The sequence below is a fragment of the Pristiophorus japonicus genome, chromosome 14 (genome assembly GCF_044704955.1).
Source record: "Pristiophorus japonicus isolate sPriJap1 chromosome 14, sPriJap1.hap1, whole genome shotgun sequence".
Classification (NCBI taxonomy): Eukaryota; Metazoa; Chordata; class Chondrichthyes; family Pristiophoridae; genus Pristiophorus; species Pristiophorus japonicus.
The window spans coordinates 27087605-27110669 of record NC_091990.1 but is presented as its reverse complement, the minus strand read 5'-3'; the positions used below and the strand labels follow the sequence as shown (position 1 = coordinate 27110669).

Below are 23065 nucleotides of genomic sequence, written 5' to 3'. Positions count from 1 at the left end.
AGCTGAAAACTAACCAAAAATGTTTAAGAAAATCTAACAAATCAAATCAAAATTTGGTTTCCAGGAGTGATGGTGCACTCCAGTCTCTCCGGTGTCCACCTGTCACAAGAACATAAGAAATAGGAGTTAGGAGTAGGCCATTTGACCCTTCGAGCCTGTTCCGCCATTCAATAAGATCATGGCTGATCTGATCATGGGCTCGGCTCCACTTCTCTGCCTGCTCCCTATAATATCCCTTTACTCCCTTATCACTCAAAAATCTGTCTGTCTGTCTGTCGCGGAAAGCCTCGGCCTACCACTGGACACCGCGTGCTCCATATTCAGGGACACCCTGGTGCGAACGCAGCCACAGAAGAGAGGCATGCAGTCAGGCTGAACAACCCCCTTGTCCGCCCGCTGCCTGGATCTGTTAATAGCCACCTTGACCAAGCCCAGGAGCAATCACACAAAGAGGCCTTCCGACCTGCTCGCTCCCCTCCCCACCAGGTACCCAAAGATCAGGAGTGTGGTACTGAAGTGCAGCCAGAAATCGAGGAGCAGCCCCTTCAAATAATGGAAGAGGGGCTTCAACCTCACGCACTGCATAAAAAATGAACATGGGCTCCTGCAACAGCTCTACAACTATTTTTGTTGTAATCAGAAAATCAAGTGCCCCCTGATTAAAGTGTGGGGGGGGGACACTCCAAAACACTTTTCAAGTGCCCTCTTGGTTTTTTTTTGTTTTTAGGAGGGTTTTTGAGGCACTAAAACACAAATTATACAAGTGCCCCCTGGCTAAAAGTGGGGGACGGGTGGGGGGGCACTAAACCCAGCACAATAAACAAATTAAACTTTCGACAAAACATCAAATTAAAAATTTGATTGCCGCGGGTGATGATGCACTCCAGTCCCTCCGGCGTCCACCTCTCACGGAAGGCCGCGAGCGTACCGGTGGACACCGCGTGCTCCATCTCCAGGGACACCCTGGCTCGAATGTAAGCGTGGAAGAGAGGCAGGCAGTCAGGCTGAAACATAGAAACATAGAAAATAGGTGCAGGAGTAGGCCATTCGGCCCTTCGAGCCTGCACCACCATTCAATGAATTCATGGCTGAACATGCAACTTCAGTACCCCATTCCTGCTTTCTCGCCATACCCCTTGATCCCCCGAGTAGTAAGGACTACATCTAACTCCTTTTTGTATATATTTAGTGAATTGGCCTCAACAACTTTCTGTGGTAGAGAAATTCCACAGGTTTACCACTCTCTGGGTGAAGAAGTTTCTCCTCATCTCAGTCCTAAATGGCTTACCCCTTATCCTTAGACTGTGACCCCTAGTTCTGGACTTCCCCAACATTGGGAACATTCTTCCTGCATCTAACCTGTCTAAACCCGTCAGAATTTTAAACGTTTCTATGAGATCCCCCCTCATTCTTCTGAACTCCAGTGAATACAAGCCCAGTTGATCCAGTCTTTCTTGATATGTCAATCCCGCCATCCCGGGAATCAGTCTGGTGAACCTTTGCTGTACTCCCTCAATACCAAGAATGTCCTTCCTCAAGTTAGGAGACCAAAACTGTACACAATACTCCAGGTGTGGCTTCACCAAGGCCCTGTACAACTGTAGTAACACCTCCCTGCCCCTGTACTCAAATCCCCTCGCTATGAAGGCCAACATGCCATTTGCTTTCTTAACCGCCTGCTGTACCTGCATGCCAACCTTCAGTGACTGATGTACCATGACACCCAGGTCTTGTTGCACCTTCCCTTTTCCTAATCTGTCACCATTCAGTTAATAGTCTGTCTCTCTGTTTTTACCACCAAAATGGATAACCTCACATTTATCCACATTATACTTCATCTGCCATGCATTTGCCCACTCACCTAACCTATCCAAGTCACTCTGGAGTCTCATAGCATCCTCCTCGCAGCTCACACTGCCACCCAACTTAGTGTCATCCACAAATTTGGAGATACTACATTTAATCCCCTCGTCTAAATCATTAATGTACAATGTAAACAGCTGGGGCCCCAGCACAGAACCTTGCGGTACCCCACTAGTCACTGCCTGCCATTCTGAAAAGTCCCCATTTATTCCTACTCTTTGCTTCCTGTCTGCCAACCAGTTCTCAATCCATGTCAGCACACTACCCCCACTCCCATGTGCTTTAACTTTGCACATTAATCTCTTGTGTGGGACCTTGTCGAAAGCCTTCTGAAAGTCCAAATACACCACATCAACTGGTTCTCCCTTGTCCACGCTACTGGAAACGTCCTCAAAAAATTCCAGAAGATTTGTCAAGCATGATTTCCCTTTCACAAATCCATGCTGAATGACCCCCTCGACCGCCCGCTGCCTGGACCGGCTGATGGCCCCCATGGCCATGCCCAGGAGCATCCTACGAGGAGGCCTTCCGACCTGCCCGCTCCCCTCCACACAGGGTGTCCAAAGATCAGGAGTGTGGGACTGAAGTGCAAACAGAATTTGAGGAGCAGCCCCTTCAAATAATGGAAGAGGGGCTGCAACCTCACGCACTGCATAAAAAATGGAACATGGGCTCCTGCAACAGCTCTACAAACCTGTGAGCATACTCTCAGGTGCATACATTACAGGCACTTAAGAGGCAGCCTGACTTTCCTCAAGCTTCCCTGCTCCGTGACAGTACAGTGACTTATGCGAAGCATAAACACCGGCATAGACCTGTTGGGCCGAATAGCCAGCTTCTGTGCTGTATATAGTGACTGCAGCTGGAAATGCCCAGACACTAGCCGAGGACAGGACCAGGATTGGCTGGTTACAAGATTGGGCCCTTGACTCAGATACCAACTGAATTCCTGCTGCTTGTAGAGGCTGCTGGACTATCAGGGAACGAGAAGATCCTCAATTTAAAAACTAATTTTCGATCCACATCTGACTGTCAGCAATGGAATAATTCACAATTAAGTTGTTACTGGATGCAGTTGGGGTTAGTTTGTTATGGAACAGTGTATCGGGAGCTTTACTCTGTATCTAACCTGTGCTGCACCTGTCCTGGAGTGTTTGGGACAGTGTAGAGGGAGCTTTACTCTGTATCTAACTCATGCTGTACCTGCCCTGGGAGTGTTTGATGGGACAGTCTAGAGGGAGATGGTGGGGACTATATAGTGAATTACTGTGCGCGTGACTGACTGCAATTTTTTTTCAGGCGTCTTGGGTCTGAGCTTAATAATTAACAGATTCCGCATTGTGAAACTCACCCCCAAGGACCAGTTTATAATCTCGTATGGGGGGCTGCGAGGAGCCATCGCCTTCTCACTCGGCTATCTGCTGAGTGACTCGTTCCCTCAAGCCATGTTCCTCACCGCCATTATCACCGTCATCTTCTTCACCGTCTTCGTTCAGGTCTGTTTATTTTCTGATTTATCTGGTGCTTGTATATTGTTTCCATGTATGAGCTGGGGTGTATATGTTGTTTCCATGTATGAGCTGGGGTGTATATGTTGTTTCCATGTATGAGCTGGGGCTTGTATGTTGTTTCCATGTGTGCTGGGGCTTGTATGTTTCCAAGTGTGTGCTGGGGCTTGTATGTTGTTTCCATGTTTGCGCTGGTGCTTGGCTGGCCAGCTAATTCCGTGCCACTTGTTACTTCTCTGCTGTGGGGATCCTAGCTCAAAAACAACTTTCATTTATATAGCACCTTTAACATAGTAAAACATCCCAAGACACTACACAAGAGTGTTATCAAACAAAATTTGACACTGAGCCACACGAGATATTAGGACCCATGACCAAAAGCTTGGTCAAAGTTTTAAGGAGCGTCTTAATGGAAGAGAGAATGATGAATAGGCGGAGAGGTTTAGGGAGGGAATTCCAGAGCTTAGGACCTAGGCAGCTGAAGGCAATGGTGGAGCGATGAAAATTGGGGATTTGTAAGAGGTTGGAATTGGAGAAGCGCAGATATTTTGAAGGGTTGTAGGATTGGAGGATTGGAGGACGTTACAGAGATAGAGAGGTGCGAGGCCATGGACGGATTTGAACACAAGGATGAGAATTTTAAAATGGAGGCGTTGCCGCACTGGGTGCCAATGTAGGTCAGCGAGCTACTGAACTGGACGGTGCGAGTTATGATACGGACAGCAGAGTTTTAGATGAACTCAGGTTTACGGAGGGTGCAAGGTGGGCCACAATACAATCTCTCAGTAAAGGTGCAGCTGGCCTGCGAGAGTTGGAATCTCTTAGTTGTTCATTCACTGGCCTCATCATTGCTGTAACAATGAGCGAGCGCATGAGCAGCAGCAAAAGTCAGTGAGCACGAACAGTTGCGATGATTTCCTCTTGCACAATTACAGTGACAATTCCTATTTTTTAGGGCGTTTCCTGAGTATGAATAACAGTTTCTGTGTCCACTACACAGCAAATTGGAGGTCATCCTGAGGTCTGATTTGCAGTAATACCAACCCCACCATCTCATAAATCATGAGACAAACTCTTAAAAATCCTTGAGTTGCTATTATTTGGTTTATAAACCTCATTAGTGACTTTATTTAACCTGTAACTGGTGACAGCTCTTTACAATACTATGGGCCCAAGTTTCCACATGATTTGCGCCTGATTTTTAGGAGCAATTGGTGGAGAACGGACTATCTTAGAAATCGCAATTCTCCACATTTTCTTTTCTGCAGTTCTAGTCAGGTAGAACAGTTCTACTTTGGAACAGAATTTTTTCTTCAAAAGGGGGCGTGTCCGGCCACTGACGCCTGAATTCAAAGTTTCCACAGTGAAAACATACTCTAAACTAAGTTAGAATGGCGCCAGTGAAGATTTTTGTAGAACTGAAAAAACCTGTTCTACACATTAAAAAATCAGGCGCAGGTTACAAATTAGGCGTCCAGAACGAGGTGGGGGGGGAAGGGAACTCATTAAATTCTACAATAAATCCTTATTTATACTTCTACAAATATTATACAAATAAATCCAACCTGAATAAACATTTATAAGCAAAGAAAAGATTAAATAAACCATCTTCCTACCTGTGTGAAAGTGCTTCAGCCACGGAGAATGCTGCAGTCAGCCTGAGGCGCCGTTCTTCCCGCGGGGTGGAGGGGGGGAGAAGAGGAGGAGGTGCCCGTTCTTTCCCGCGGGGGGGAGGCGCCCGTTCTTCCCGCGGGGGGGGGGGTGAGGAGGAGAGAGGAGGCGCCCGTTCTTCCCGCGGGGGGAGGAGGGAGGAGACAGTGAGAAGGCTGCAAGTGCTGATGTGCTGATGGCAATGTGCTTTTATTAAAAAATGTTCAAAAATTAAACAGCTGCAAAGAACTACAAAAATGGCCGAGTGCCAATGTTTCCTTCACACTGAGCATGTGCGAACGTTCCAACGTGCACGCGCAGCGTTGCCGGCAGGAAAAAAACTAATTTAAATAGTACCCGCTCCCTCCCACTTACAAAATCGGCGCGAGTGTAGGCTCCGCCCCCCTGGGCACCGCGCCAGGTAGACAAGGAGCTGCACAACGCTCCCGAATCACGAGTTTTTTTTTTAGGCGCCGTTTTAGGCGCAAAAAACGGGCGCCCAGCTCAGAGGGGCGCCCGTTTTTTATCGTGTGGAAACTTGGGCCCTATATTACTGCATCTGAAAATGCTTTACAAAAAAGAAATGTTTTTTTAAAATCCTGTCCGTTATCACCACACTTCACCTGGTCCCCAACCCAACCACCACACAATGCAGTCCCTGCAGCTACCAACCAAAGGTACGTTTTTTGGGGGTGCGGTGGGGATGTGAAAACTTACCTTCCCTTCCGCTGAAAGATAGATAACCTTACAGGTTCAGCAACATGCCTGTTGAATATTTCACTGCATGACACTTCCCTGCTCTTCCTGGAGTGTGATTAGGCTCAGTATTAGGAACACTGGCACCGTTTCAGGTGTAACCCTTTACTGCCCGCCTATTCACTACACAACTGCTGAGTGCTTTAGGGTTTTTTCCCTCCCCTTCTGCTGTTTATCGGCGTGTCTGCGCAGACCCCAGTTTGGTAACCACTGGATTATTCTTCCATTATCCAAATACATGGTAGGGCCGCTATCATATCCAATTAGCAAATTACAGCAAGATTGTTCTGATTGACCTTGGGCAATGCTACATTACTGGATATTGGCATATAAAGTCACCAGTTAACAGGGCGTCTGGGCTTACCTACAGGAATTATTTTTGTCGCTGCACTCAAGAAAACCATCTGGTGCAGCCTAAAAACTTGTGCACCCTCCTCATCGCCATCCTCTTTCCTGTTCCCCCATCCATCTATCAGTCTCCTCCTTTCTCCTCTTCTCTCACCTCCCCCCGCCCTGTCCCAACCCGTCCCCTTTGTCTCCCTTCCTTTCTCCCCTTTGCTTCCGGTTTCGCTCCACAACACCACTGCTTTCTCTCTTCTGCTCCCTCCTATTCTCTCTCCCTCACATCTCGCTGTCAATTTCTCTCCCCTGTCTCTCTGTCTTTTTCCTACTACCTCTCAGTTTCTTTCTCATCTCTGTCTTCTCTGTTCCTCTATCTACCTGGTCTCTCTCTTCCTCCCCCCATCTCTCCCACATCCTCTCTCAGCCCCGTCAATCAATCACTTCCTTTCGCGTCTCCATCCCTCTCCCCCTTTCACCAGTCTCGATCTCTTTTCCCTCTCTTGTGTCTCGTCCTCTCTCCTATCTCTCGCATTACCTCCTCTAATTCTATCTGTCTCCCATTCCTCTCTGTACCCCCTTCTCTCTCTGCATCAATCTTCCACCATCTCTTTCTCTCTACCTTCATCTCTCTCTTCCATTCTTCTTTCTGTATCTCCACCTCTGCCTGTCACTCTTCCACATCTCTCTCTCTACCACCTCTCCCTTTCCTCTCTATACCTCCATCTCTTTCTCCCATTCCTCTCTTTGTACCACATCTCTCTCTGTCTCCATTACTCTTCCCCATCACCCTCTCTCTCCACCTCCATCTTTCTGCCTATCTCTCCCATCTCTCTCCTACCGCCATCTCTTTCTCTCTGCCACTCTTCTCCATCTACCTCCATCTTTCAACCATTCCCTGTCTCTTTACTCCATCTCACTGTCACTCCCCACCATCTCTCTCACCCCCCATCCCCCGCCCCCCCAAAGCCTCACCCTCACCAGATCGCACTCGCTGACTGCCGAACTTCTCGAACAATAGCTGGACCTCGTCCCGCCACACCCCCACGAAGAGCTTCACCATCCTCCCTATTACTACGCGATAAAATTCCTTTCTTGCATCTGCCCACAGTCCTGATTCCTGCTTGTCTTAGTATTCAGAGACTGATCTCATTCTTTGTAACCTGTATAACGACTAAAAAGCTAGTTTAGGAGAAAGCATGAAAAACTGTAACAGTATCATCCTGGTCACAATGTTATCTCCTACTTGTGCACAGTGCTGTCACAACCCAGCTCATCCTGGGGCAGGGAGAAATGCAGATTCACAAAATGGCCGTGGCACCGCCTTCCTTGCTCTTCCATCGACTGTTCCCCATCACTTGGCTTTGTGATTGGTTCCCTCTGCTGTCAATTAACTGTCAGACCTGTGAACAGCTGTCAATCAAAGAACCTTACTACATATTGGCCTGACCAAACCTACGTGTCCCAGAGCAGCCAATCACCAGGAGGTGTAACGAAGATTAATAAAGTAGGGGGGAGAAAATAATGACTTTTCACAGTTAAATCGCGAGATCCCGAGTTGAGGTAAGTTTTCATTAAAAATCGCATGTCTCACAATTAATTCCCGAGAGTTGGCATTACTGAATTTGGAGCCTTGAGGAGGTTGACTTCTGGCCTCTTGCACATCCCTGATTTTCATCGCTCTACCATTGCTGGTCATGCCTTCTGCAGCCTAGACCCTAACTCTGACATTTCCTCCCTGAACCTCTCTATCTCTCTCTCCTCCTTTAAAACGCTCCTTAAAATCTACCTCTTTGACCATGCTTTTGCTTGATATCACTCCTGTGAAACACCAATAGGACATTTTCTACGTTAAAGGCGCTTATATAAATGCAAGTTGTTGTAAATGAAAGCACTAATAGTGAGTCTAAGACTCTGGCAGCGAATCAGCCAGAATCCATATAACTATCGATTCCTGTGGAACTGGGAGTGACCCCACACGGAAGTTTTTTGTGCACAGTGCTAATTGTTTCTGTCTGTCTGGCAGGGGATGACTATTCGACCATTGGTAGAATTGCTCGCTGTGAAGAAGAAGCTCGACTCCAAACGTTCCATCAATGAGGAAATCCACACACAGGTACAGAATGGTGCCAGTGCTCTCTGTGCCCCCCTCAATGTCTTGTCATGTAGAGGTGGGTATTGCAATATTTGTAGTGTGGGGGACCCCTGGTGTAGAGGTGGGTATTGCAGTATGTATATAGCGTGTCACAAAGGGATGTTGATAGATTAAGTGAGTGGGCAAGACTGTGGCAGATGGCATTCAATATGGAGAAATGTGAGGTCATCCACTTTGGACCCAAGAACAATAGAGTAGAATAATTTCTAAATGGCGAGAAGCTTGGAACTGTAGAGGAGCAGAGAGATTTAGGGGCCCAAGTACAGAAATCACTAAGATCTAGTGGGCAAGTACAAAAAATAATTTAAAATGGTGATAAAATGTTGTCCTTTATCTCAAAGGGGCTGGAATGCAAAGGGATGGAAATTATGCTGTAGTTGTATAAAGCTCTGGTTAGACCCATCTGGAGCACTGCGTTCAGTTCTGAGCACCACAACTCAAGAAGAATAAATTTGATCAGCCATGATCTTATTGAATGGCAGAACCTGCTGAGAGGCTGAATGATCTCCTTCTGTTCCTGTATGTGTGTTGGACTCAATGTGAGAGGATGGCAGGTATCCGTGTGGGGAATGGGTTGTGATTGAGGCACCTATGGTACTTATGTGGTGTGCGGAGGGCCTGTGACACTCGTGAGAGTTCAAGGGACTTTGCTTCACCAGGGAACACTTGAAAATAGAATAATGACACTGACATCAGCCAGCAGATGACAGTATCTGCCCCTTAGTCTTTTCTCTCATACGTCAAACCTATTGTGTGTGGGACTGGCACTGTTGCCATGGAGTCTCTCAGTATTATGCACAGTTGCATTGAAACAGCACCTTAGAGGACTGAGGCAGTTAGTACTATCTGTATGCTAAAGATTTTGATTATGTGGAGTGGCTCAGAGATAGCACTCTCATTCCTGAGTCATAAGGTCATTGGTTCAAGCCCCACATCAGAAATTGGAGCACGTAATCTAGGCTGACACTTCCAGTGCCAGTACTATGGGAGTGCTGCGCTGTCAAAGGTGCTGTCATTCAGATGAAACATTAAACCAAAGCTCCACCTGCCCCTCAGATGGACGTAAAAGATCCCATGATATTTCACAGAAGAGCGGATGAGTTCTCCTGGTGTCCTGGCCAATATATATCCTTTAACCAACATCACTGAAACACAGAAACAGATTATCTAGTCATTTATCTCACTGCTGTTTCTGGGAGCTTACTCTGTGTGAATTTGTTGCTGCATCTCCTACATTACAACACTGACTCCACTTCAAAAGTACATCACTGGCTGTAAAGCACTTTGGGGAGTCCTGAGAGGGTTAACGGCACTATATAAAGGCAAGTTTTTCTTTCTTTATGGAAAGGGGCATCCTCGTCACGAGACTGTGATTTATGGTTGGAGGACATCCCAGCTGAGCCGTGTGGCGGGTGATTTAATTTCGCAAATGAGGTTGACGCATTGTGAGGGAGAGGGGAAGACTGGAAGTTAGAAAGAGTTGCATTTATATAGCGCCTTTCACGACCACCGGGCGTCTCAAAGCGCTTTAGAGCCAATGATGTACTTTTGGAGTGTAGTCACTGTTGTAATTTGGGAAACACGGCAGCCAACTTGCGCACGCAAATTCTCACAAACAGCAATGGGATAATGACCAGATAATCTGTTTTTGTTATGTTGATTGAGGGATAAATATTGGCCAGGACACCGGGGATAACTCCTCTGCTCTTCTTCGAAATAGTGGCATGGGATCGTTTACGTCCACCTGAGAGGGCAGTCGGTTTAACGTCTCATCCGAAAGATGGCACCTCTGACAGTGCAGCACTCTCTCAGTACTGCACTGGAGTGTCAGCTTAGATTTATGTGCTGAAGTTCCTGGAGTGGGACTTGAACCCACAACCTTCTGACTCTGGCGAGTGTGCTACCCACTGAGCCACAGCTAGTGCATTGATGCGATCCACAAACTGTTCAGACATGTCTGTGAAGCCCCTTGATGCACGGTTTGGCTCAAAGCCTCGGCAATGACCAAGCCTATTTGTATGTACAAAGAAACTGTTTAATTGTGAACATAGTGCAATTCTGTTGTATATATTCAGTCTCACTGTAAACATCGGAACAGGAGTAGGCTAATTAACCCCTTAAGCCAGTTCCACTATTCAATTAGATCATGGCTGATCTGTATCCTAACTTCATCTACCCACCTTGGTTCCGTAACCCTGAATACCCTTGCTGAACAAAAATCTACCAATCCTGGTTTTGAACATTTTTATTGATTTTTGGGGGGAGGAGAGTTCCAGGTTTCCACTAACCTTTGTGTGTGAAGTGTTTCCCCACATCATCCCTGAACAGCCTAGCTAATGCCCCATTGTTCTGGATTCCCCCCCTTTCCTGGCCAGAGGAAATAGTTTCTCTCTAGCTACTGGATCAAATCCTTTACTCATCTTAAACAGCTCAATTAGATCACCTCTTAATCTTCTATACTGAACAAAATACAAGCCTAGTCGGTGCAACCTGTCCTCGTCATTTAACCCTTTTAGCCCTGGTAACATTCAGGTGCACCAATGCATATAAGGTGGCCAAGGTTAGTGGGAAACTAGAAGATTGGGAAAATTTTAAACAACAGCAAAGAATGACTAAGAAAGCAATAAAGGAAGGAATGATAGATTATGAGGGTAAACTTGTGCAAAACATAAAAAATCAGATAGTAAAAGCTTTTACAGATATATAAAATGGAAAAGAGTGACTAAAGTAAATGTTGGTCCCTTAGAAGATGAGAAGGGGGATTTAATAATGGGAAATGTGGAAATGGCTGAGACCTTAAATAATTATTTTGCTTCGGTCTTCACAGTGGAAGACACAAAAACCATGCCAAAAATTGCTGGTCACAGGAATGTGGGAAGGGAGGACCTTGAGACAATCACTATCACTAGAGGGGTAGTGCTGGACAGGCTAATGGGACTCAAGGTAGACAAGTCCCCTGGTCCTGATGAAATGCATCCCAGGGTATTAAAAGAGATGGCGGAAGTTATAGCAGATGCGTTTGTTATAATATACCAAAATTCTCTGGACTCTGGGGAGGTACCAGCGGATTGGAAAGCAGCTAATGTAACGCCTCTGTTTAAAAAAGGGGGCAGACAAAAGGCAGGTAACTATAGGCCGCTTAGTTTAACATCTGTAGTGGGGAAAATGCTTGAAACTATCATTAAGGAAGAAATAGCGGGACATCTAGATAGGAATAGTGCAATCAAGCAGACGCAACATGGATTCATGAAGGGGAAATCATGTTTAACTAATTTACTGGAATTCTTTGAGGATATAACGAGCATGGTGGATAGAGGTGTACCGATGGATGTGGTGTATTTAGATTTCCAAAAGGCATTCGATAAGGTGCCACACAAAAGGTTACTGCAGAAGATAAAGGTTCGCGGAGTCAGAGGAAATGTATTAGCATGGATAGAGAATTGGCTGGCGAACAGAAAGCAGAGAGTCGGGATAAATGGGTCCTTTTTGGGTTGGAAATCGGTGGTTAGTGGTGTGCCACAGGGATCGGTGCTGGGACCACAACTGTTTACAATATACATAGATGACCTGGAAGAGGGGACAGAGTGTAGTGTAACAAAATTTGCAGATAACACAAAGATTAGTGGGAAAGCGGGTTGTGTAGAGGACACAGAGAGGCTGCAAAGAGATTTGGATAGGTTAAGCGAATGGGCTAAGGTTTGGCAGATGGAATACAATGTCGGAAAGTGTGAGGTCATCCACCTTGGGAAAAAAAAACAGTAAAAGGAAATATTATTTGAATTGGGAGAAATTACAACATGCTGAGGTGCAGAGGGACCTGGGGGTCCTTGTGCATGAATCCCAAAAAGTTAGTTTGCAGGTGCAGCAGGTAATCAGGAAGGCGAATGGAATGTTGGCCTTCATTGCGAGAGGGATGGAGTACAAAAGCAGGGAGGTCCTGCTGCAACTGTATAGGATATTGGTGAGGCCGCACCTGGAGTACTGCGTGCAGTTTTGGTCACCTTACTTAAGGAAGGATATACTAGCTTTGGAGGGGGTACAGAGACGATTCACTAGGCTGATTCCAGAGATGAGGGGGTTACCTTATGATGATAGATTGAGTAGACTGGATCTTTACTCGTTGGAGTTCAGAAGGATGAGGGGTGATCTTATAGAAACATTTAAAATAATGAAAGGGATAGACAAGATAGAGGCAGAGAGGTTGTTTCCACTGGTCGGGGAGACTAGAACTAGGGGGCACAGCCTCAAAATACGGGGGAGCCAATTTAAAACCGAGTTGAGAAGGAATTTCTTCTCCCAGAGGGCTATGAATCTGTGGAATTCTCTGCCCAAGGAAGCGGTTGAGGCTAGCTCATTGAATGTATTCAAGTCACGGATAGATAGATTTTTAACCAATAAGGGAATTAAGGATTACGGGGAGCGGGCGGGTAAGTGGAGCTGAGTCCACGGCCAGATCACCCATGTTCTTGTTGAATGGCGGAGCAGGCTCAAGGGGCTAGATGGCCTACTCCTGTTCCTAATTCTTATGTTCTTATGTTCTTATCTGCTCTGCATCCTCTCCCAGGGCCAAACTATCCTTCCTGAGGTGCAGTGCCCAGAACTGAACGCACTGCTCTAAATGGGGTCTAACCAGGTGTTTATATAACTGTATCATAACTTCTATCCCTATGTATTCCAGCCCCTTTGAGATAAAGGCCAACATTCTGTTAGCCTTTTTCTTTGTACTTTGTGATTTATGTACTTGGGACCCCTAAATCTCTTCTCATCCACAGTTCCTAGCTTCTTGCCATTTAGAAAATATTCGGATCTAAGTTTCTTTCTTCCTCATACTTGCCCACATTTAAGTCCATCTGCCAAATTTTTGTTTATTCATTTAATCTATCAATGTCCCTTTGAAACTTTCTGCTTCCATCTACACTATTTAGGTTACATACATAGAATGACAGAATATACAGCATAGAAACAGGCAATTCAGCCCAACTAGTCTGTGCTGGTGTTTATACTCCAAACGCATCTCCTCCATTCCATCTACCTCATCTCAGCCTTTCAGCATTTCTTTATTCCCTTTTCTCATGTACTTTTGAAATCATCGTAAGTTATTTGACACAACCACTTCCTGTGCTAGCGAGTTCCACATTCTAACCACATTCTCCTTATTTATCAATTGGATTTATTAGTTACTATCATTATTTATGCCCCCAAGTTTTGGATTCTCCCACAAGTGGAAACATTCTGTCCATATCTAACCTGTCCAACCCTTTCATAATTTTAAAGACCTCGATCAGGTCTCCTCTAAGTCTCCTCTTTTCTAAAGAAAAATTCAACAACCTGTTCAATCTTTCCCGAATGTAATTTCTCAGTTCTGGTACCATCCTTGTAAATTGTTTTTGCACTTTCTCCAGTGCTTTTACATCCTTTGTATAGTATGGAGACCAGAACTGTGCACAGTACTCTTAAGGGCGGCGGACCAGGGTCCGATACAAGTTTAGCATAACTTCACTACTTTTGAATTCTATACCCCGAGAAATAAATCCCAGTGCTTTGTTAGCATTTTTAATTGCTTTGCTAACCTGCGATGCTGCTTTTAATGATTTGTTCACCAGTATCCCTAGATCCCTTTGCTCTTTTACCCCATTCAGTTTCTTATTTTCTATGATGTAGGTGATGTTTCGGTTTTTCTTACCAAAGTGCATCACCTCACATTTATCTGTTAAAGTACATTTGCCACTTAACTGCCCAGTCTGCAAGTTTTCTGATGTCTTTTATTATGTTGCATTCTTCCTCAGCGTTAGCCATATCCCCCTCCGCCGCCCTTAAGAGTACTGTGCACAGTTCTGGTCTCCATACTATACAAAGGATGTAAAAGCACTGGAGAAAGTGCAAAAACGATTTACAAGGATGGTACCAGAACTGAGAAATTACATTCGGGAAAGATTGAACAGGTTGTTAAATTTTTCTTTAGAAAAGAGGAGACTTAGAGGAGACCTGATCGAGGTCTTTAAAATTATGAATGGGTTGGACAGGTTAGATATGGACAGAATTTGGTATCACCTGCACATTTTGAAACAGTTTACTAATTCATAAGTCCAGATCATTAATGTCAATTATGAATAACATTGGTCCCAGCACTGATCCTCATGGAACACCACTTTCTATCTTCCTTGAATCTGAATAACCACCCTTTACCTCTACTCTCTGCTTTCTATTTTTTTAGCCAATTTGCTATCCATTCAGCTATTTGTCTATGACTCCACATGCCCTAACCTTCATCATGAGCCTTCCATGTGGTACCTTATCGAAGGCCTTTTGAAAATCCAGGTATATGACATCTTCTGCATTACCCTTGTCTACTCTTTTCGTTATCTCTTCAAAGAACTTTATCAGGTTAGTTGAGCATGACTTAGCCTTTCAGAATCCATGCAAACTAATTTTAATTATGTTTTATGTTTCTAGATGCTCTTCTATTACTTCTTTTAGTATAGCTTCCAGTATTGGTCCCATCACTGACGTTAAACTGACTGGTCTATAGTTCCTAGGATTTGTTCTATCTCCCTTTTTTGTATATAGGAACAACATTAGCTGTTCGCCACCAAGTCGCAGGAGATATATCACCAATGATGTCTCCGCAAGATCTGCAAATTCCCTGGGAGGACAGGCGCACCAACATCAGTGTCCTCGTCCGGGCTAACATCCCCAGTATTGAAGCACTGACCACACTCGATCAGCTTTGCTGGGCAGGCCACATAGTTGGCATGCCAGATAGTTGGCATGCCAGATACGAGACTCCCTAAGCAAATACTTTATGCGGAGCTCCTTCATGGTAAACGAGCCAAAGGTGGGCAGTGGAAGCGTTACAAGGACACCCTCAAAGCCTCGCTGGTAAAGTGCGACATCACCATTGACACCTGGGAGATCCTGGCCGAAGACTGCCCAAGGTGGAAGAAGTGCATCCGGGAAATCTTCGAGTCTCAACGCAAAGAGCGTGAAGAGGTCAGGCGCAGACAGCGGAAGGAGCGCGCAGCAAACCAGCCCCACCCACCCCTTCCCTCGACGAATGTCTGTCCCACCTGTGACAGAGTCTGTGGCTCTCGTATTGGACTGTTCAGCCACCAGAGAATTCACTTTGGGAGTGGAAGCAAGTCTTCCTCAATTCCGAGGGACTGCCTACGATCCCTCGCAGCATTATGGAGCTCCTGCGCACTCGGCTCACCAGCTTTTAAATGCAAAATGAATGGGCCACGCAGCCCATTAAAGAGGCCGCGTGGCCCCCCCAAAAAAAATTAGAGGGAACATTGTTTGTCAGTCCTCTGCACTACCCTCTCTCTTATATCGAACTTTTGTATATAAAAACTAGTGCTTTTGCTTTCTCCTCCCAAGTTTCCTCGAGTATATGTGGGTGCATACTATCCGGTCTTGTTTTTTTTTTCCTCTTTTAGTTTTGCTAGTTTGTCAATTATTTTCTCCCTTTCTGTCCCAACTGTATTACTATTCTTTTTAAGCTCATCCTCTCATGGTGTCTATTTTGTTACCTCTTCAGTAAAAACTGAGGCAAAGTAGTTATTCAGTACTCTTGCCATCTCTCTGTCATTATCTGTGAGTTTATCTTGCACACCCCCACCCTCACCTATCCCGAGTTTAGTTTTCCTTTCGGTATTTGTGTCTATAAATCAAACTTTATTTTTATATTCCTTGATAATCTGATTGTCATTTCTCTTTGCCTTCCTGATGGGTTTCTTTTAAACCTCTTTCAAGTTCTTTGTATTCTCTTTTGTCCTCCTCTTCTTTAATATCCAAGTACTTATGTCATTTTCTTAAGCATCAATTTTTCCTTTAGTTCTTCATTCATCTATCGTGCCCCATAATTAACTTGTTTTTGGCTTTTAGTGAAAAACATATCATCAGTGAGAATGGTGATTAAAAACCTCAACAAAACCCAATGCAGATTAGAAAGTGCAAAGAACATCTGAAAACTATGTACAGCAGCTCAAATGCTGTTAATTCAGTCCAGTTTCTAATCCATAAATTTCTCTTGAACTCTATTGATTACGCTTTTAAAGATATTCCACTGTTTTTCAGTCTCTTTGTTTTTCAAGATTTTCTCCTTCCTTCATAATTTGCTCTTTTCCAATCTATTACCGTAGTCTCAGTTCTACTTATGTCACTCTCGATCCTGGTCTTAAAGAAAAAAAAGAAAGACTTGCATTTATATAGCGTATTTCGCAACCACAGCCAATAAATACTTTTGAAGTGCAGTCACTGTTGTAATGTAAGATCTTGAATAGTAATCTTGAACCTTTTTTTTACTGCGTTGTGGATTACAACTATTAAGGTGCTCTCTTACTCTTCTCCTATCTGTTCTGGTTCATTACCCATTACAAAATCCAGCCGTGATTCTTTTCATGTTGGACTTCTTGCATACTGAGTCCCATATACAGTGTAAAAACTCAATTCCCTTTTCTCCTTTCGCTACTTCTGCCTGCTAGTTTATTTGGGGGTAGTTGAAATCTCCTATGATTATTATTCTGTGTCTACTACGCGCCTCGTAGATTTGCGTACATGTTTCTTTCACCAATTCCCTTCCACGATTTGGTGGTCTATAGTGTATAGCCCTTGTTAGAGTGATGCATCCTTTCTTATCTTTTAAACTCAATCCATATGAATTCTGCATCTAAATGCAAGTTACATCCTTTTTTTTTCACCTGCCATTGTTATCTTTAACTAGCACAGCTACTCCACATCCTTCCTTCCTGAATGTGTTCCTATCCGGCAATATTTAGTTGGCAGTCCTGTTCTGTGTAGCCATGACTCCAGCTCAATGACTCTAAGCCGGAGTGTCTCAAGGCAGAGACATTTCTTGTAGATGCAGCAGTCTAGGTCAGTCTCATTTTCCACAAACTCCCACATACTACAATCACGACACACTGCCTGCACTGTCTTAATTAATTTGTTGGTTATCTGTAGTTTATTTGTTGAACTAATTGGTCATTTGAGCTCTAGATTTATGAAATAGGTGGATGTTAAATAAATTAGCAATTAGTTCTTGTGATTGATTTACTTAGCTATTTACCAGTTATTATCATCTTTAAATGCAGTTAGAATTTAATCACTTAGCTCGTTTTCCTTTGACTTGCACGCACTTGCACTAATATTAAATCTTTACTAAGTGAAGTTTAAAACTAATTACTAAAGATATTAAATACACAAAAGGATATCTAGATACCTACCTATGTACTTACCTTAATTTCCTCGGGTTCTGCTGCTCTTCTCTGTGTGTTGTGTATGACGGCACTTTTCTATTTCCTCTAGTGCGCTTATTTCCTGCTTTACTGTTGCCCCTTGATTTAAATTACTTGGTACTTCCTTCCCCCTCTGCACCAAATTCCCACTCTCACCAAATTATTGCTGCCATTCAGTTTAGCAAACCACACTGTTTAGTAGGTTCAGAAAGCTGTGCGTTAGCAGATATTCCTCTAATATACAAAAGCAAAATACTGCGGATGCTGGAAATCTGAAATAAAAACAGAAAGTGTGAGAAATACTCAGCAAGTCAGGCTGCATCTGTTGAGAGAGAAACAGTTAACATTTCAGGTCGATAACCTTTCGTCAGAACTGGAAAAGTTAGTGATGTAACAGGTTTTAAGCAAGTACAGTAGCTGGTAAAGCGGGGAGCGGAGGAAAGAACAAAAGGGAAGGTCTGTGATTAGGTGGAAGGCAGGAGAGATTAAATGACAAAAGTGATGATGGTGCAAGGCAAATAAAGAAACAAAAGATAGATCTAGAGAAGTGTTAGCTGCCGTCCGAAAAAATGGGGGCAGAGGTTATAATCTGAAATTGTTGAACTCGATGTTGAGTCCGGAAGGCGGTAAAGTGCCTAATCAAAAGATGAGGTGCTGTTCCTCAAGTTTGCGTTGAGCTTCATTGGAATAGTGTAGGAGGCTGCGGTGGGAGTGGGGCGGAGAATTAAAATGGCCGGCAACCGGAATCTCGGGGCCATGCTTGCAAACTGAACAGAAGCATTCCGCAAAGCGGTCACCCAATCTCTCTCATATATACCTTTTTAGAAACACCCAAATTACAACTAAACTAGTCAGTCAACAACTAGCTGCAACAATTAACACCTAGTCAGGTATGCACTTACAGCTGAGTGACTGATCTGCAGATCATCTGTACTATTTGCCCACTGCTTACTAGTGAATTCCCATGCTCACCAAATTCCCGTTGCCACACTTTACTGTGCCCCCTAACTTAATGTTGTCTGCAAAATTGGATATATATTCATTCATCGAAGTCATTTAGAAATGAATGCGTTTATAGGTACTGCCTAAATGGCTGCCTTGTCTCTGATTGGCTCTCCATTATCACATGACCTATTGCTGATTGGGCCCCTTGGAGGATAAGCCACACCCTGACGTTTCTCTGGAATGTGCAACTGGAACTGCCCAGCCCAAGTTCTGACTGACTTTTCAAATTGCAATTCAATCCATTTTGACATCAGAAGCCCCAGAGGATACATCTTCCCAAAAGCCACCAAGTTCCAGCCGAAGTCCCTGAGTCCAGCACAAATGCTGCCTCCCCCAGCCAAAGTCCCTTACACCAGCGCAAGTTCATCCCTCCCCCGCCCGCCATAGATGGGGCACCATGTGTGGGTCATGGATTATTAACAGGTTTATTGGGTATGAAGTGATTAGTGAGTGTGTCGTGACTTCTGAATTTCATCCACTCCCAACGATGTCCCTTGTAACACATACACCGAGCTTTCCGAGAAATTGGGTGTGGGTGGAAAGAGGGTTGGAAGAACGTGATCCATCTTCCGACTTGATCCGTCTTCCCTGAGTTCCCTCTCTTTTCCATGCCCCTCCCCCCGTCCCTCCCCTCTTCCCCCCCCTCACACCCCTCCCCCACCGGCCTCACACCCCTCCCCCCCTCACACCCCTCCCCCACCGCCCTCACACCCCTCCCCCTCACACCCCTCCCCCTCACACCCCTCCCCCTCACACCCCTCCCCCCACACACCCCTCCCCTTCACACACCTCTCCCTCACACACCCCCTCCCTCATATCCTCCCTCACACCCCCCCTCCCTCTCACCCCATCCCTCCCTCCCCCCTCCCTCCCCCTCCCCCTCCCTCCCCCCTCCCCCTCCCTCCCCCCTCCCCCTCACCCCCTCCCTCCCTCTCACCCCCTCCCCCCCTCTCACCCCCTCCCTCCCTCTCACCCCCTCCCTCCCTCTCCCTCCCTCCCTCTCACCCCCTCCCTCCCTCCCTCCCTCTCACCCCCTCCCTCCCTCACACCCCCTCCCTCCCTCCCTCTCACCCTCTCCTCCCTCCCTCACACCCCTCCCTCCTACCACCCCCTCCCTCACACCCCCTCCCTCACAACCCCTCCCTCCCTCCCTCCCTCACACCCCTCCCTCCCTCCCCCCTCACACCCCCTCCCCTCACACCCCCTCCCTCCCTCCCTCACACCCCCTCCCTCCCTCCTCACACCCCCTCCCTCCCTCCCTCACACCCCCTCCCTCTCACCCCCTCCTCCCTCCCTCTCACCCCCTCCCTCCCTCCCTCCCTCTCACCCCCTCCCTGTCATCCTCTCACCCTCCCTGTCATCCCCTCCTCCCTCCCTCTCACCCCCCTCCCTCCCTCCCTCTGACCCCCCTCCCTCCCTCCCTCCCTCTCACCCCCCTCCCTACCTCCCTCTCACCCCCCTCCCTCCCTCTCACCCCCCTCCCTCCCTCTCACCCCCCTCCCTACCTCCCTCTCACCCCTCCTCTCCACCCCTCCCTTCCTCCCACCCCCCTCCCTCCCTCCCTCCCTCTCACCCCTCTCCCTCCCTCCCTCTCAGCCCCCTCCCTCCCTCCCTCTCACCCCCTTCCTCCCTCCCTCCCTCTCACCCCCCTCCCTCCCTCCCTCCCTCTCACCCCCTCCCTCCTCCCTCCCTCTCACCCCCCTCCTCCTCCCTCTCACCCCCCTCCCTCCCTCCCTCCCTCTCACCCCCCTCCCTCCTCCCTCCCTCCCTCTCCCTCCCTCCCTCTCACCCCCCTCCCCCCTCCCTCTCTTCTCCCCCTCCCCCTCCCTCCCTCTCTTCTCCCCTCCCCCCTCCATCCCCCTCTCCTCCCCTCCCTCCTCCCTCCCCCTCCCCTCCCTCTTCTCCCTCCCCCTCCCTCCCTCTCTTCTCCCCTCCCCTCCTCCCTCCCTCTCTTCTCCCACCCTTCTCCCTCCCCCCTCCTCCCTTCTCCCTCCCCCTCCCTCCCTTCTCCCCTCCCCCCTCCCTCCCTTCTCCTCCCCTCCCCTCCCCTCCCTCCCTCCCTTCTCCCCCCTCCCCCTCCCTCCCTTCTCCCCTCCCCCCTCCCTCCTTCTCCCCCTCCCCCCTCCCTCCCTTCTCCCTCCCCCCTCCCTCCCTTCTCCCCCTCCCCCCTCCCTCACTTCTCCCCTCCCCCCTCCCTCCCTTCTCCCCTCCCCCCTCCCTCCCTTCTCCCCTCCCCCCTCCCTCCCTTCTCCCCTCCCCCCTCCCTCCCTTCTCCCCTCCCCCTCCCTCCCTCTCTCTCCCCTTCCCCCCTCACTCTCTTCTCCCCTCCCCCCTCCCTCCCTCTCTTCTCCACTCCCTCCTCCCCTCCCTCCCTCTCTTCTCCCCTCCCCCCTCCCTCTCTTCTCCCCTCCCCCCTCCCTCCCTCTCTCTCCCTCCTCCCTCCTCCCTCTCTTCTCCCCTCCCCCCCTCCCTCCCTCTCTTCTCCCCTCCCCCCTCCCTCCCTCTCTTCTCTCCCCTCCCCTCCCCCCTCCCTCCCTCTCTTCTCCCCTCCCCCCTCCCTCTCTTCTCCCCCTCCCCCCTCCCTCTCTTCTCCCTCCCTCTCTTCTCCCCTCCCTCCCTCTCTTCTCCCCTCCCCCCTCCCTCCCTCTCTTCTCCCCTCCCCCCTCCCTCCCTCCCCTCCCTCCCTCTCTTCTCCCCTCCCCCCTCCCTCCCTCTCTTCTCCCCTCCCCCCTCCCTCCCTCTCTTCTCCCCTCCCCCCTCCCTCCCTCTCTTCTCCCCTCCCCCTCCCTCCCTCTCTTCTCCCCTCCCCCCTCCCTCCCTCTCTTCTCCCCTCCCCCCTCCCTCCCTCCCTCTCTTCTCCCCTCCCCCTCCCTCCCTCTCTTATCCGCTCCCCCCTCCCTCCCTCCCTCTCTTCTCCCCTCCCCCCTCCCTCCCTCCCTCTCTTCTCCCCTCCCCCCTCCCTCCTCCCTCCCTCTTCTCCCCTCCCCCTCCCTCCCTCTCTCCTCCCCCTCCCTCCCTCTCTCCTCCCCTCCCCTCCCTCTCTCCTCCCCCTCCCTCCCTCTCTCCTCCCCCTCCCTCCCTCTCCTCCCCCTCCCTCCCTCTCTCCTCCCCCTCCCTCCCTCTCTCCTCCCCTCTCCTCCCCCTCCCTCCCTCTCTCCTCCCCCTCCCTCCCTCTCTCCTCCCCCTCCCTCCCTCTCTCCTCCCCCTCCCTCCTCTCTCCTCCCCCTCCCTCCGTCTCTCCTCCCTCTCTCCTCCCCCTCCCTCCCTCTCTCCTCCCCCTCCCTCCCTCTCTCCTCCCCCTCCCTCCCTCTCTCCTCCCCCTCTCCTCCCCCTCCCCTCCCTCTCTCCTCCCCCTCCCTCCCTCTCTCCTCCCCCTCCCTCCCTCTCTCCTCCCCCTCCCTCCCTCTCTCCTCCCCCTCCCTCCGTCTCTCCTCCCCCTCCCTCCCTCTCTCCTCCCCCTCCCTCCCTCTCTCCTCCCCCTCCCTCCCTCTCTCCTCCCCCTCCCTCCCTCTCTCCTCCCCTCCCTCCCTCTCTCCTCCCCCTCCCTCACTCCCTCTCTCCTCCCCCTCCCTCCTCCCTCTCTCCTCCCCCTCCCTCCCTCCCTCTCTCCTCCCCCTCCCTCCCCTCTCCTCCCCCTCCCTCCCTCCCTCTCTCCTCCCCCTCCCTCCCTCTCTCCTCCCCCTCCCTCCCTCTCTCCTCCCCCTCCCTCCCTCTCTCCTCCCCCTCCCTCCCTCTCTCCTCCCCCTCCCTCCCTCTCTCCCCCCCTCCCTCCCTCTCTCCTCCCCTCCCTCCCTCTCTCTCTCCCCCTCCCTCCCTCTCTCTCCCCCTCCCTCCCTCTCTCTCCCCTCCCCCTCCTCCCTCTCCCCTCCCTCCTCTCTTCTCCCCCCTCCCTCTCTTCTCCCCTCCCCCTCCCTCTCTTCTCCCCTCCCCCTCCCTCTCTTCTCCCCTCCCCCTCCCTCTCTTCTCTCCCCTCCCCCTCCCTCTCTTCTCCCCTCCCCCTCCCTCTCTTCTCCCCTCCCCCTCCCTCTCTTCTCCCCTCCCCCTCCCTCTCTTCTCCCCTCCCCCTCCCTCTCTTCTCCCCTCCCTCCTCCCTCCCTCTCTTCTCCCCTCCCCCTCCCTCCCTCTCTTCTCCCCTCCCCTCTCCCTCCCTCTCTTCTCCCCTCCCCCTCCCTCCCTCCTTCTCCCCTCCCTCCTCCCTCCCTCTCTTCTCCCTCCCCTCCCTCCCTCTCTTCTCCCTCCCTCTCTTCTCCCTCCCTCCTCCCTCCCTCTCTTCTCCCCTCCCTCCCTCCCTCCCTCCCTCTCTTCTCCCCTCCCTCCTCCCTCCCTCCCTCTCTTCTCCCCTCCCTCCTCCCTCCCTCTCTTCTCCCCTCCCTCCTCCCTCCCTCTCTTCTCCCCTCCCTCCTCCCTCCCTCTCTTCTCCCCTCCCTCCTCCCTCCCTCTCTTCTCCCTCCCTCCTCCCTCCCTCTCTTCTCCCCTCCCTCCTCCCTCCCTCTCTTCTCCCCTCCTCTCCTCCCTCTCTTCTCCCCTCCCTCCTCCTCCCTCTCTTCTCCCCT

General features: G+C 49.0%; 1 protein-coding gene across 1 annotated transcript in view; it reads left to right on the top strand.

The window, feature by feature from the left end:
• slc9a1a (solute carrier family 9 member A1a) overlaps positions 1-23065 on the top strand; it is a 107424-nt gene that overhangs the window by 59965 nt on the left and 24394 nt on the right. Inside the window, exons 5-6 of the mRNA XM_070899038.1 lie at positions 3163-3359; positions 8143-8232. Coding sequence (XP_070755139.1) covers positions 3163-3359; positions 8143-8232 — 287 coding nt within the window. The remainder of the gene's footprint in view (positions 1-3162; positions 3360-8142; positions 8233-23065) is intronic.